General features: G+C 38.2%; 1 protein-coding gene across 1 annotated transcript; it reads left to right on the top strand.

Moving 5' to 3' along the window:
• Positions 1 to 3398: 3398 nt before the first annotated feature.
• Positions 3399 to 4677, top strand: LOC128743744 (zinc transporter ZIP1-like). Its single transcript, XM_053840398.1, has 2 exons — positions 3399 to 3878; positions 4092 to 4677. Exons 1-2 carry the CDS (start codon positions 3418 to 3420, stop codon positions 4669 to 4671), a joined length of 1041 nt encoding a protein of 346 aa, XP_053696373.1. The 5' UTR covers positions 3399 to 3417; the 3' UTR covers positions 4672 to 4677.
• Positions 4678 to 16460: the final 11783 nt, after the last annotated feature.

Below are 16460 nucleotides of genomic sequence, written 5' to 3'. Positions count from 1 at the left end.
AGACCATGACCTTGAAACAACTATCGAAACTATCATAGCAAACTCACCAGAAACGAATAGAAAAATCATAATTCCACCGTTTCACATAGCCTTTGGTTATGCTGAACATCACGAGATCCGCATGGTCACTAGATTATGTCGCATCGCAATAGTCAGTCGTCTAAAACCACTAGGAAAAGAGAGTGAAATTATATAATTTCATTTCTACTTACCTGTTTCGAGAATATTTCATCTATAATTGATGAACTTTTAGCTAAATCTTCTGATATGGAATTTAGAATACAAGAATACACCTTTAAGAGATCACTTGGCCAAATTATAATTCGACAAATGTCGCAAAAATGATAAATTCTTGATATAATGCGCACCTATCATAGATCTAGCTAAAACTACATCGATCACCACGTTGTGCCGATCGTTGATTCAGGGCAGCTTTGGTTAGCAGAGAGTTCACTAATACCGATAAACTGATAACGTTATCGCGATTAGTAACGGTATGATTGGTTCGAAAAGGATCGATTCAAGCCGCGTGAAATATTTCACACCGTAGCATGGTACCACTTTGTAAATAGATTTTCTTGCATGATATTTTTTAATTATTTTAGAATATAGAATATTTAATGCATGTGACTTGTAAATATAGTTTAAGATGTATTTTATTTTGTGTTGGTTGTTAGTAAAAAGTAATTTTCCCTTGGTCGACGCTTGGATTCACTGAAAATAATTCTTAGAGGTTTCGTTGAAAAGCAGTGATAAAAAGAGACTAGTGATGGGTTGATCAATGTTCTTGAAAATTTGGTTCAGAGGTACGCGTCATTTAACTAGTTTTCTTGAGTGATTTTAATTTGCATAAAACGGAAAAAAAATTAGTTTTACTAATTTTTTTAAACCGAGTTGGGGGAGAGTGTAACCGTCGGCCTAGTCTCCGCCCAAGATTTAGGAGACTGTCGCGCGTGTAAAATGTTTAACAAATGTCACAGAATAAATGGTCAAGAAAATAGTTGAAATACTGTATTGCAAACAGCTTTCCCCGGCGACGCACGCAGCCACGCGTCAACGGTTTCCACCCACCCACCACCAGGGGGCGGAAAAATGGAGTCGAGCTAGCATGTCAGGAAAACGATCAGCTAGAGAGAGAGAGAGAGTAGGGTTCGTGGCGCGAAGAAAGGTCGTAGGTCGTTGGACAAAAGCTAATCGAAGCCATTACCTTGTCTGAAGCCAAACCGTCAACGTGCAGAAATTCAAACAGATAGATGAAATTAGACCAGAAGTTTGTTAAAATACACGATAGAAGTGAAAGACAGAAATTACCGCAAGTTTGAAGGAAGAAAGGAAAGACGTGTATAACAAAGCAAACAACAGGTATGGCTATTCAGAAATATTCTACCGTAGTCCCGACCTTGACCGCCTCGAACCGGATGATAAAAATAAACCCTCTCGCTCTTAGGACCCCTGTAATTACCCTTTGCTTACCCTGTATTTACCCCGATTACCTGACGGTACCAACGTGACTCGGAACGAGACCTGGGTTGTACCGAATTGGGTCCTCACGTCCGCCGCTGCCACCACGATCGTCAACCCCGAAGCTGAGAGAGCGTCCCCGCCATCGACGCCATCGCAGTAACGTCGCGTCGTCGCCATCGCGCTTGACAGAAGCCTTGAGTGAGCCCGCAGTCGGAACGCCGGAGGTTAGTCGTCGAACCCCGTTCCAACATCGCCGACCTGACCGCAAGTGGATCCCGGTCAGCCTTGAAACCGGAAGTGAAACCCCGAAGCCAAAAGGTAGGAGGTATCGAAAGGAGAAGTCGTGAATAAACGGGAATAGTTGAGCAGAAGGTTTTCAAGTGTTTTCTTGACAGTAAGTCGCGAACGCTTGCCGTCCCTGAGGTTTGATTTAGGGGGTCTCGTAAATGCTGGGTAGTTACGACCCCGTCAGTTACACGAGCTTCGTCCCATCTTTCTCCTTTTATATCCCGCTTAATATTTTTTTTCTCTTCCCTTGTTTCCTCTTTCGGTTTTCGCGAGAAATAACTCGCTTTTAACGAAATAACTTTTCCATTTTGGTTTGTCTTGTTTTCTGTTCCGTTTTCTCCTTCTTGCTTCCTCTTTTCCTTTCCCGTTTCCGCACCTTTTCTGACACATTTTTTTTCTGTCCCATTTTCTCTCTTTTTTTCCTCAGTTTTTCCTTTTTTCTATCCGCTGTTTCCTCTTTATCTTCGTTTATTATCCTGTTTTTCGCCATTTTCGGTACCGATTTCCCTTCTTTTTTTCCTTTCTATTCCGTACTCATTTTTTTCCCGTTTTTCCTCATTTTTTTATCTTTTCCAGTCTCGCGTTCTGTTTTCTGTCTCGTTTATGCCTCTTCTATTTTTTTCGTTTTCGTTTGTTCTGTTCTTCCTTTCTCTTCCTTGTTTTCCTTGTTTCATTTCATCGTTTTTTCTACTTTTTTCTCGTTTTCCTTTTTTCTACATTTTCTCTTTTAACGTCCCGTTTTCCCTTCCACTTTTTTTTTCGTTTTTCTTTTTCTTTTTTCCCCTCGCGTGTTTCTTCTTTTCCATTCGATTTGTCGAGTTTTTATCGGTTTTCCCCGTGCACTAATCAGCGGTGTCAACAATAAAATGAGAGAATTTTTTCAAAATAACCATGAATCATTTGTTCTAGATTTTCATGTGGAATTATAATAATATCACCTTTGTTTTAACCTTAAAAATCTTTCAAGTGCAAAAAAATATATATACACGCATTGAAAAGTTTCCCATTCCTAAATGATTGAACCTTTTACCTAATTAATGGATACTGAAAAAACTCAACAGAAATCCAGTTCAAATAAATTGTTTTTCAAGCACATCTAAAAACTGTGTTTACCTCACGTTGGTAAAGACCAATTGTAATCGTAATATAGAGCTCTATTTGATTCAACGCCTGCCGGTGGAACTAAACACTCTAACATTTGATACAGTACATTCCTATTATTTAGAACTCCCCATACTTAACGTTCGCTTTATTCGTAGCAGTTAATCTCTCGCCATAATCTAAGTTCTGCTAGCTCGCGGAGAACAGCATATGATTTTATTCTATTCTTTGAAATACCTTATTTGTAATGCGCCAAATACGGCAACCGACTGTGCCGCTCAGTGCCGCACTTTGTTTTCCGACTGCTGACAATCGGTGACAATGATGGACGAAAAATTACTGCCGCGTAGATGCAAAATACATACATTGTGTTGGGGCTATCTGTCGCCGGATTTATACGCCCCCGGACTCGCATACCTACAGCACAGCGCGACAGGTCGTACAACGAACGGCTTAGCCGATGCCCGACACAGTGCCAGTGTAGTAGCCATCAGTAGTGGCTAGTGATAAAAAGTTCGTTAGCCAAACGGCAAGCTCGTTAGTGTTTGCTGCGTTGCCTATGGCATGGCGCAAAAATTGATTAACGGCGGCGGCGGTTCTGTGTCCCAGTTCAATGCACTAAATATAACCGGTGCGTACTCAAACGAGTCTTCCGATTCTGAAGAGACCAGCTCAAAGCTGCTGGCCATTCTGGTGCTTGGAGCGGGAAGTCTCATTGCCGGCATAGTGCCTCTCTATTGCATCAAACAACGGCAGCACGGAAGCAGACCGGCACAGGCGATAACCGTGCTGCTATGCTTTGGAGCCGGAGTCCTACTGGCGACGGCGCTGGTGCACATGCTGCCCGAGGTGCGACTGTTCCTGCCCAGATTCGCGGAAGTGGTCTTTTGCTCGGGATATTTTTTAATCTACACCATTGATGAACTGGTTTTCCTGTGTAGTGCTTCCGGTCTAAAGAATACCAGCGAAAGCACCGGTCACGAGAATTACTGCTATGACGATTCTTTTTCCATGCGGAGTAAAAGGTAAATTGAAATTGCTAGTCGGAAGGCCCTCACACAGCCTACAGTAACGGAAGTACGTGCATGTGCACGATTGTAATCGAAATTAAAATCAAATAACTCACAGGTCGTTAATTTCGAGTAAAACGTAGAAGCTAGCATTTTTCCGTTTGTTACTGTGGTATGTGTACTCAACCTGCAGGGAGAGAAAAAGTTCATCTTGCGTACATTTTCCAGTGAGGCTGAAAACAATGAGAACCCTCCAGAAGTCCAAACTCAACAACCTGAACCGACGATGATGGAAAAAACAAGCCAACCACCGCAGCAGCACCAATCGGCAACCGGAACGTTCAGTCTGCTGTTAGCCCTTTGCGTGCATTCTCTGCTCGAGGGACTGGCCATCGGAGTTCAGCGTTCCGCACCTAAGGTGATGTTGCTGTTGGGTGCCGTCAGTGCGCATAAGTTCGTCGTCGCTTTCTGCTTGGGAGTGGAAATCGGCTCACAGAGGAGCAATCACCAGCAACATCGGCACGCTTCGAGTGTGATGAAAATAGTAATATTTTCCCTCGGTTCCGTCAGTGGCATCGCAATCGGTATGGCACTAGACGGTCTGGACGAGAACTTCAACAAGTTTGTAATACCGCTGCTGCAGGGCGTTGCCGGAGGAACGTTGCTCTACGTAACCGTCAGTGAGGTTCTTCCTCGTGAACGTGGCAAACGGCAACCGGGAACGGCGCACGGGATTTGGCAGCTGGCAGCCGTGCTAGCCGGATTCGCTGTGATGTCGTTTCTCAGTCTAATTATTACCGAAGCGTGACCGGTCGTTCGGACGGTCGTTCAATTGTGCGACACATCAACCAACGCGACGGTGACGCACTGAGTAGAGCCCAGGCCGATGGAACACACTCAACTAGAATTAGAACGAACGCCGAACGAGATCGAGCTAATTCAATCTCATGGCTCATTTTATGAACAATCCGCTGAAAACAACGGGTAGCAGCTTCAATCAACATAGTCTATAGAGAAGATTTATTCATGCGTGGGTTTTCATAAATATGGAGTAGGTACATGGAAATAATTTGTATTTATTTGAAAACAAGGCATTATTTGGCAGCGCAAAATTATATTCGTATTGGAAACGATTTCTAGTGAAGCATACTAAAATATTTAAGGTAAAGTTATTATACTGCTTTGTTATAAATCGCGCCAGCATCATAACTGTTACGTTTGTAATAAAAATTTGTTGAAAGAGAGGATAAAAACCAACGATTTTTCATAACTGACATTTCACAATTATAAAGTCGTCACACAAGTTACGCCACCTTGGGTTCACAAGTGCTTTGGTCCATTTTTTAGGACCAAAGAAATCACCCATTCTTAACAAAACAATGCACTAGCATGGCCAGACAGAAACAAAAGGTGGGCATCCGACCACTCAGAAGAATATATAAAACGGAACAATCGTAGGACGGCGAATCTGTTTTACTTATCATAAAAATACCATTGACCAAACTCGTGACTTTAGTCATGACCTTGAAATGAGGTCAGGCATATATAAATATTTATTTTTGAAACGATGATTCTACAATTGATGAAGGGACGGTAAGGGAAAGTAATGAAGAAGGATTTTTTCCGGGAATGAAGGGGAAGGGTGGAAAGGAAGGGGGGGGGTAATAGGTAGCTACCTTGCAAGTCGTAAGGGCCTGCATAGTGTCGTCGTCCTGAAAGTAAAAAGACGTTAGACTAAAAACTTCTCGGTCGGTGGTTTCTACAGTAGGTGTAGGAAGAGGCACATTGTGTGTCTAAAAATAGAACAACCCATGTCGCGCTATGGTTAATAAGGGGGGTTGTGCAGACTTCTTTTGTCCAGCGCCTCTGTGGTTCAAAGGTACACGGGTACCAGTGAGCGACACGCCCTGGCAGGTGTGGTGGGTTCAAATCCGGTTATAATCTCTGATTACAGCTTGGTTCGACCCATGCACCTTCCAGCATTGGACAAAAGATAGGAGTCACAGCGACAACTTGTTAACCATAGCTACCTATTACCCCCCCTCCCCCTTCCTTTCCACCCTTCCCCTTCATTCCCGGAAAAAATCCTTCTTCATTACTTTCCCTTACCGTCCCTTCATCAATTGTAGAATCATCGTTTCAAAAATAAATATAAAAATACCAGCCAATTGAAAACTACGGACTTTCGGATGCAATTGGATTAAACATCAAAGTTGAAATTGGATCTGAAATAGAGCATTATATTAGACTTCAATTTCGATTAGTTTGGATTGGAGCTTTATTTCAAATTGAAATGGAAATTGGACTTGAAAGTAGGCTTAAATTTGAAGTAATTTGGACTGGTAGTTTTACTTGGTAAGAGACATGAATTTGGACTTTTCATCTGTCTCACACGTTTTACGTCTATTCCGTTCTTATTTTCTATTCTGGTAAAAAGTTAAATCATTCAACCAGTTTTGTTAACTTGAAAATCCGGCAGTACAATCGTTAAAGTGTTCAACGCGTCATCGAAATTTTGCAATTTTCGAAAACCGACGGTTTTAACGGAATAACTGGTCGGTGTTAAGTCAGACCGAACCAAGTGACAAAAATCCATTTTCGAGAAAAACAAAGTCAAAGTTTTCTACTCTGTGCAATTTAAAGCTATCAACTGTTCGAAATCACTTCATATCTCGGGTTATTTGTAACATTTATGTAATCTGATTACAGTAGAATGTTATTTAGGAAGTTCTTTGATCGTTGATTAGAGTTCTTTGCTGTCATAAACTCAGTTTTTTAAATTTTGCGACTTGGTCCGGCCTGACTTAACACCAACCAAATATATTCAGTTATTCAATCTCAATTTCTAACAAAATCAATTTAGATTCTTCCTGTGACAGGAAAACCAATCAATAATAACTTTCTTTCTGCTGAACACTTTGCTTTGATAATTTTTTGTGTTGCGAGATAAAACAAAATATTAGAATACGGCAATATGGCCTCGCCTAAAAAAATGATTTCGGTGTTGAACTGTAATACTCGTCATTTAAACTGTTTGGCCAGGGTGTTACCGTTAAACTCTATAAAACTAACAAATTTATTGCGGTTTGACAACCCGACCAGGAGGCCGTAACAAGATTATGTCTTGCTTATAACACATTCTGATATGTATAACACATAATGTTACAAATCGAAAATAAACTAATTAGCAAGCGAAAAGAAAATAAATCAATTTTATTACAGATTCAGATAGAAGTAACAATTGTGTTATAAATGAGCAATATAGATTACGCCACTAAAAATATTTCTTTTATAATCTTTATTACTTTATATCACTTTTATAACAAAATATGTTACTTGCAAAAAACTAGCGTACTCACCGTCAGCATTTTAAAACTATATTAAATACGTCAATTAACAGTTACTAATACTTGCTGATATATCTTTATTTGCTAGCTTATTTTTGGAATATCTGGAAATGTTGACCATTAACCTTTTACACAATCTATTACAATTTAGATAAAATCGTTACAGGGTTTGTTATAAATCAGATATTAATTAAAGGAAGTTATGTTATAATTTTAGTTATTTTAACCACTTACGGAGTCTAAATTATAACAACGGTTGTTATAATATATCTAATTAATAACAACCGTTGCTAGAAAAGTAGTCACAAAGGTAATAACAAAATTATAATATAATTTTGTTAGGTCTAACCTAACGGCCTAATTTAATCATTTGCATATTGTTTTTTGCTACAATTTAAAAACATCGTGAGTACGTATTTTATGACATTTTTTTTTAATTTCTAATATTGTGATACATATTCTGCGCTGTTTACACTCTCTTGCTAACATAAATTTCCGGAACAACTCAATTTACTCTACTCTGCTCAATTTTCCGAGAAACAATTCGGTTTAGCTTGCTAATGGTGAAGTGTTTTATACTTAAAAAACTGCTCAAGTATATTCATATAAGCAAACTACGACAACTCATTTTCGAATCTTATTATACTGAATTCATTCGTCGTTAAATGATTTACCTAAATTTTTCCTTCCGTCACGATGGAACAAACTTTCGTCGAAACTTAGTCACGCTACAAGCAGTCAGCGGAAGCAACAACAGAAAAAAACGTCATAGAATATAAAACAATAGACACACCAGTGGAAAAACGAACGAACTGTGTTGAGGATTTTTAACGTACGTAGTGACGAGAGGGGGTTTCGCGAACCGGTGCGGGTGGAGGGCGGAAAACTTTTCCCCGGCACTTCAATTACCCAAAAGGGGAATCCACTTGATCCGCTCGCTCGCAGGCTGCTCGGAGGAAACTCGAAACAAGATTTAAATATCTCGCCGAAACTATGCGTCCGCTTGTTTGGAGTTGATGGAAAAAGAAAACTTTACGCTTGCTCTCTAATTTGAGAGAGCAACAGCGGAGTTTCGTTTCGCGCAAAACTGGTCTACTTTTTTTGTTGTTGGAGGTTGGGAACGAAACGAAAAAAAAGAACATGAAACATAAAGCGGCAGGCAAACGATTGTGCCGCGTAAGTTTGATGGAGAACTTTGGCCGAAAAATTGCTGGAATTTGATAGCGTTTGGTTGGGCAGTGTTTTCAGCAGTGAATAAAGGAGCAAAAATTTTAAATATAATTGTTAACACACATACAATGAGAGCCCCTCGTTATCGTTTACCATTCAACAAGGATATATTTTGGATACGAATGGTATATTTATGCAGTTTTTACATAACATCCATATATGTAAAAAGCAATATTGATTAGCAAAAAATCAGTTATGAAAAATTGTGACAAATGGATTAAAAACACTGTTATATGTAAATCAACGTTAATCACACTGTATCATTAAGCGAGAATAATTTGAACGGAAAGTTAAAAAAGTAGTTTTCTTTACTAATGAATGCCTACTGGTAATTTATTAAAATCTTGCTCATCCTGCTATTAATTCTGCATAATTCCTTCCGTAAACGTTAACAATTGCTACGCGAGTGACTCGCGATAATTCAAATATGGTAAGATATATCATATTTGCATTCGCTTTTTATCATCTCCGTAGCCGGCCCAACGGAATCACGGTGAAATGAATAATTTTATAACAAAACATTATTCATACCAGACTATACGAACCACTAAAAACAATGAAGTACGGCCATAAAATTGAATTACGCGTCGTCACGTCGGCTCCAGCAACAGCAGCAGCAGCAGCAGTTTGTGCCCTGGTGCTTGCAGCTTAAGCTGGAAGAAGCCAAGAAACATCCTCTTGTAGTAGTCCAGTACAGTAAGTCTGTCTCTTCGTGCCTCTTTTTGGACTCGCTCAGAGTAGTCCCCGGAACGAGCCCCAAACAAGGAATAAAACAAAACCAAAATCAAAAGAAAGCAGACCCGTCCGTATGCATTCGGAACGATGCGGGAAATTTTATTTTCACTACACGGCCGTTATTGTAGAAACCACAAAAAATAAAGTGAAAGAAAATAACAGTGGAAAACGTGATCGGTTTAGCCAATTTTCTAGCATTTCACTGATCGGTGCAGCTCACTTCTCACATTGAAGGGTCTCAAACATGTGTATAGTTTTGTTTTATAAAAGTATGTGAGTAAAGTTTATGTAAATTGATCTTTACATTCAATTGTTCGATAATCCGCGCTTGAAGGAATTTATAAGCGTCAAAGAAGGTTCGTAGAAACGTACTCCGATTGGGGCAAAGGAGCCACTGGCAAGCCTCGACCTGTGCATGCCGGTGCACGTACCTCACCCTCACTTTAAAATTATATAGAAAACAAAATAATTTTCAGAATCCAGAAGTCAGTAGTTTGTATTTTAATCCACCTAACGTCAACCTAACGTTTCAACTTAACGTTTTTTACGTTAACTTTCTCCCTTTGCTTTTACTACTAGTCACAATCGTTGTTGAAATGCACAGCACGATATCATGAGGCATTTAATTCCAGAACTTCTCCAAACTTAGCTTGAAAGTATCCACAGTCAATCCTATGGTACTCTCTGGTTTTCCTAGCATGCAACCCCATGCAAATCAGGCCACTCCTTTGAAGAATTAAAATCCAGAAAATTGTCCTCACACCAAGCCTGTGTAGCTTTCGCCTGATGAGACGATGCAGAAGCTTGTTGGAAGCAGTATGGTGCATTCTTGTAGGGTTTTTTGACGACGGGAAGCAAGTGGTTCTTCAAAACATTGTCGATGTGATATTTATTGTTGATTTTAACACCAGGCTCAATGAACAGCAATGGAAGCTTAAATTTTTTGGAGAAACATTCCCATGCCATCAACATGGAAACATTCTGGAAACTTTGAACATCCAAAGTATTCCGAGGAATATCAGAAAGATGGGCAACACATATCCGATCATTTCGTTGGTTTTGGTGATGTAGCAGGAACCGTTATCGTCCGAAAACGGAATTTCACAACCACCGTGACGCCGCTTGAGCAGCTGCCGACATCTTTCGACTCTTGCAACCTTCTGCAATTCAGTCAAACCGTTTTTATATGGAATCAATCAAAGACCATCTTTCAAAATTTTCTTCATAGTTAACTGTGAAATTCCCAGTTTCTTGGGCAACTTACGTCCAGACTGATCTGGTTTCCGTCAAATGCGCTCTTTTACTCGTTTCAAGGATTCCGGTGTCCTTACGGTGCATTTACGGCCAGGTTTGGGGAATATTTTCCAAGAACCGGTTTCTTTATATCGCTTGATGGTACGAAAGATAAATCTTTTGTTTATTCCGAGTGGCTTCAAGTTCTTTAAAATATCATGCGGTCGAAAATTTTCCAAAAACAGACTTATCACAAGTTCCCTTTTTACGTCCATAATTACCACGACTCTTAAATGATTGAGTATTCAAAACACACTTGAAAACTGTGTTGACATTTGAAATTCAAATGTCAACACAAATTTTGAAAACATATTTTAACCGAAAAATATGCAGACTCATCTGTGGTTATCTATAGAAGTGGAGCTATCGACTGTTGAGGATTCACGAATTTTATTTTTCGGCAGAACAGAAAATCGGCAAAGCAAAACGACATTTTATCTTTTCTATGCCCGACGATGGTAATGTATTGCGAATTAATGTGACTGCTAACTGAAGTTTTTGGAGCGTCTTAGTAGAATACGAAACCTAAAATTAAAAAAGAAGAAAACTTATCCAATTTAATTCTACTATGTGTATTTTATTCACGACAGATACGTATTTCGCCTACGACTTGCAGTGTCTGTTTTCGAACTTTTAATTTTAGGTGACTGCTAAAACATTCAGCAGAAGCCATCAAACAAAAGACGATAATTTTAAAACACAACTGAAAAGGATGTCAAATGCATGAATACATCGAAACGTCGGGCATAGAACAGATAAAATGTCGTTTTGCTTTGTCGATTGAGTGTCCTGCCAAAAATTAAAATCTCTGATTCACACTACTACTCACCCTGTGGAAGCGTAGAAGCAGTTCATCTCCTGCTGTGTTCCCTAGAAAATGAAACAAAAAAGGACAAATGAAACAGAAGAAGAAAAAATGGAAAATAGTACGAAGAAAAACGTGTCAAAAACTGGGCAAACGGGATAGCAAAGAAGGAAACCGCACGAGAGAAAAGAAGAAGAAAAATTGGAAAAAAGAAGAGTAAAAAGAAAGAAAAAACGTGACTAAATGGGAGGGAAAACGATATATAAAAAGTGAAAATATGGAAAAAAGTAAATAGGAGAAAAAATGAAGCACAAAAGAGAATACTAGACAGAAAGAAAGGAAAGAGAAAGTAGTAAAATGAGAGAGAAAAGCCGAGAGAAAAACAAGAAAATGAGAAAAATAGATGGGAATGGCGAAAACACGGAATAGAAAAGGAGAAAAAGAGAAATTACGGGAGCAGGAGAAAACTAAAGACAGAAAAAATGAAACCGGATGACAAAAAGGAACGGAAAAGAAAAGCAAAACCAGACAGAAAAGGAGCACATATTAGGAGGAACAACGGAACAGACGAAAACAAAAAAAATAGAAAAAGGCTCTAGAGGGCAAAAAGACGAAACAAGACTGAAAATGACAAAAAACGAAGAGGAAAATAGGAAATAGGAGCGGTAATTCGGGATGGAAAAAGAAAACTAGAGAGAAAAGAGTAACATTGAACAGAAAAAAACGAGAGAAAAAGAAAAGGAAACGAGTCAAGTAGAGGAAAGATGGAAAAAAGAAAAGGAACAAAACGTGGCAGTAGAGGTGGAAAAACGGGAGAGAAATAGGGAGAAAACAAGATAAGAAAGGGAAAATAAAACAGAATAAAGAAGTGAAATCAAAAGAGAAAAGGCAAAAAGAGAAAAACAAGCGGAAACGGATTGCAAAGGCTGAAAAACGAAACCGGAACAGAAGAAATAGAGGAAACAGCGAGCGTTAAGGCCGAAGCAGCGCAAGTAACAAAGAGCGTTGGTGAGATCGAGAAAGATAGCATTTTGAAAATCTTATTTTTTTCTTAAATAATTATTTTTCGAATACAGTGATGTTCCGATTCTGTCAGCTCCCGATTTTGTCTACTCCCGATTTGATCAGCTTTTTATCCCGATCTTGTCAGCCTATAAATTTTGTTTAACTTTTGGGCTTTTAAACATGATTTATAATACTTTTCAGCCTGCTTGAAAGCATTCTGATTCTCCGGGGAGAGTTTTTGAAATTAAAATTAGAGTATTTTTGTAGTAAAAGTTCTGTAGCTCCTAAACAAGCAAAGATAGAGGTATACTTTATTCAGCAATGTTGCGTATTTTTACTATTTATATAACTGTGTAAAACATAAAAAAGTCATACAACAACTACAAAAACAGCTATAATAGAAAACCTGATTTTAACGATTTTTCATTTATGAGAATCAGGATTTTTCTATCTTTGCAGAAGAGATAGAAGGTTACTGTTTTCAGTAAAATTTCTTGTAATAATATGCTGTAAAACTTTGCAGAACACATCAATGTGTCATATTGAAACTGAAGAAAAATAAATTTTTTATTGCACTTTTAGGGGGCTTAATCAAAATGTTAATTCCACTGGACGATAGAACTTTTAATTTTACGAAACTCTTCCAAACGTTCCATAAACCTAAAACCAAGCTTTCCCGTTCAAAGCTAATGCGCATCAAAAAAGATTCTGGGCCAGTGCGCTGTGCCCGGTTTATTGAGCCTTCGGTTGACCAATTGAGGGTTAAAATTTTATTTTTAGTAAAAGTCTTCGATATCAATTGAATGAAATCAGTTCTGAATGTTGGAAAAAAAATTTCGAACATTTTTTTTTCCCGATTTTATTAGTTTCCCCATTTTGTCAGCCCAAATTTCAACATGGGGCTGACAAAATCGGAACATTACTGTACAACATTGTGTGTAAAACCGGTACCTGATATGATATGTCACTACAGTTGAGTATTCAAAACCATCTAATAGAAGCGCACTCTCATTGAAAATTTTGCTTCGTCTTTCTTCTCCGTCTAGTGCCCTGGCTTGACTTTAAAAGGAAAAATTAAAGGTAACAGGAAGGAAAATGATAAAAATTAAGACAAGGCAAAGCAAAAAGGAAAACATGATAGAAAAAGTGGTAGTGATAGAAACGAGGAAGAAACAGAGGGAAAGCGAGACAAGAGAGAAGAAACAGAACAGAAAACAAGAGAAAGGGAAAAGAAGAATTACGACAAGGAAAAACAAAACCGATAGAGTAAACACGGAAAACGGGAAAACATCAAACGGAGTATAAAATGAGAAAGATTGGACAAAAAACTGCAAAACGAGACAGATTAAGAGAAAAAACTGTAATTTTCCAAAGAATCATAGAAAAAGGGAAACGGCAAAGAAAAAGCAAAACCGGAGAACAAAAGGGCAACGAGGAGCCAAAAACAGAATAAACGTGTCAGAAAAGAAAGGAATTCGGGACATCCGAAAGAGGAGAAACGGAGCAAACGAAGACAAAAAACGAGAAAGAAAGCAAGAGAAATGACAACAGAAAAAGAAGTAAAAATAAAAAATTACAGAAGACAAAAGGCACCGGAAAAAATAACTCCACGTCACAGAATAGGAGAAGAAAATAAAAGAAAAAGCAGAACAGACGAAAAGTGACAAAAAACAATAACAACAACAGAAAAATTAAGGGAAAATAGAAATAAAACAAGAAGATAAAGGGAGAAAAACAAAACAGCAAACAGCAGAGAAAAATGAGAAAAAAAGGAAAGAAAACGAGACAAATAGAAAGAAGATGGAAAAAAGAAAAAGAACAAACCGTGACAGTAAAGGGGAAGAAACAGGATAGAAAAAGAGGAAAAACGAGAAAGGGAAAATAGCAGAACAAAAAAGTGATATCAAAAGAGAAAAGGCATAAAACAAAGAAACAAGAGGCCAAAAAGTGGGACCGCGAAGTGCGAAAAATGGGACAGGAAAAGAGGAAGAAGAGGGAAAAGCGAGCAAAAAAAGAAAAGTGAGAGGTAACAGGTGGAAAAATAACAGAGAGAAAATAGCATAAGCATAAGCATAAGCATAGGATACCGCCCGTGTGCTGCTACTCCGTTATTGACCAGGACCGATGAAAATTGCAAAATGATGGCTGGAAAGAGCATACTTGGGACAGCACGCTATTCCTCATTGTGCAACCTTATCAGGTCCCTGCATGCTGATCAATACCGACGCCGGCCACGTCCGAATGCGGGTCCTGGTGGGATGGGAAGGAATGTTAGTCCAATACTTGTTGCTACTAAAGACCAGGGAATCCTCTGCATCTTCACAAGTATTTCGGGAAAGGAATTGTTGTTAGTAGATGGGGGGAGTTATATGAGACTAACCTGACTATTCAAAAATTTTCTGGTAAAGCCAGTAATTACGAAAATTAAGATATCTTTAAAAAATACCTTTTAATAAATTTAATATAATGCCATTGGTGCTCATATACAACCATAATTTGATAATTTATATCTAAAAGTATTATGCACATGCGAGATTTAAAGTGACTCGAAAACCTCGTGACAAATTTGAATTTATTATACCTGAAAACAAAAATCAGGCATAATGAAACAAGCCAATATAGTTCCTAAGTTGATAAGCATTTCCTCCTATCAACGCTAATATGCAGAGATATAGCGCCCTACACGCTTAAGAAAAATAACAGAGAGAAAATAGAGCAGAAAAACAACGTGAAAATTAAGCTGAAAAAACGAGGCAGAAATAGAGATTGTTGTTGTTTTTATTCGTTTATTAGGACTTTTTAAACGCAAGGCGTTCATTCGAGACCTTGCAGAAATAGAGAGAAAACGAGACTAGAAACGGAAAACAGAACAGAAAATAAGAAAAAGGAAAGAGAGTTACTATTTTTAATGTGGTTTTAACCAGGCTTCATTTTAAGTTTTTTGCTCAGTAGATGCTCATTTGACTACAGCGCCTCATCGAAAAGAAATTCTAGAATGTAGTATAAACGGCAATCGTAGAGCTAATTATTATCTACATTATTGTTGAAGAAAGCATATATTTATCTCTGTTATTTACGGCGCTATGAAGCTGCTACCTCATAGCGCCGTAAATACCAAAGATAAATATATGCCAAATATAGTAGCCAAATGAGCGCTCTTTTTGCTACGAACGGGGTAGAACCCCCATAACGCCGTAGATATAAAAGATAAAACCATACTTTCTTCAACAATATTGTAGATAATAATTAACTCTACAATTGTTTCTTACACTACATTCTCGAATTCCAGTTCGCTGACGCACTGTAGTCCAATGAGCTTCTACTGAGCAAAAAACCGAAAATGAAGCCTGGTTTTAACCAATCGGTCATTCACCAAAGGGGAGAGAAGAATAGCATAAAGGAAACACAAATTTGAAACGAGAAAACGGGGAAATGAGATTTAAAAGAAGAAAGATGAGACTAAAAACTAAAAAATGGGACAGAATAAGAGAAAGAAAAAACAGTAATTATCCAAAGAATCAAAGAAATAAAAAGGTAAAACGGGAGGAAAAGGCTAGGCGGTGCTGCTAGATAGAGTCAGTAGGATTGTGACGCTAGCCCCGTACTGTACTCTAAAAGTCGGCTGTGATGTCGATAAAGCAGGGCCAACTCTTAGAAAGACGTTCAAGCCTAAGGCTTTGCTTTGCTTTTTGGGAAAAAAAACTGGAGAGCAAAACGAAAAAAAGTATCCAAAAAGAGAATAAACGTGTCAGTAAAGAAGGAAATACGGGGTATCAGAAAGAGGAAAAACGTGAAAAAAGGAGATAAAAAGTTACAATGAGACGAAAACTGGAAACGAATATAGTAAAAAAGGAAGTGAAAAAGCGAAAAACTGAAAAAATAGAAAAAAACCAGTTTGTTTTTCACTGGTTTTTTTCTATTTTTTCTGAAAATTGAAAATAAGAAAAAATGACACACCAAACGTAAAAAAAAAGGAAAGAACAGTGAGTACAAAAAGTAAAAACCGATAAGAAAAGGAGAAAACACGGAGCAAAAAGTAAAAAAAAACGGGACTGGAGAAAAGTAAGGTCGGAACAGAAAAGAGATAAAACGAGTGAGAGAATAAGACGAAAAGTGCCAATCCTAATTATTTCGTCAAATTCAATTTTAATTTCAAATCCGATTTCAAGTTCAACTTCAAAT

Source organism: Sabethes cyaneus, chromosome 3 (assembly GCF_943734655.1).
Source record: "Sabethes cyaneus chromosome 3, idSabCyanKW18_F2, whole genome shotgun sequence".
In the NCBI taxonomy this organism is placed as follows: domain Eukaryota; kingdom Metazoa; phylum Arthropoda; class Insecta; order Diptera; family Culicidae; genus Sabethes; species Sabethes cyaneus.
The sequence above is the reverse complement of the archived record's forward strand: the minus strand, read 5'-3'. Positions and strand labels throughout refer to the sequence as shown.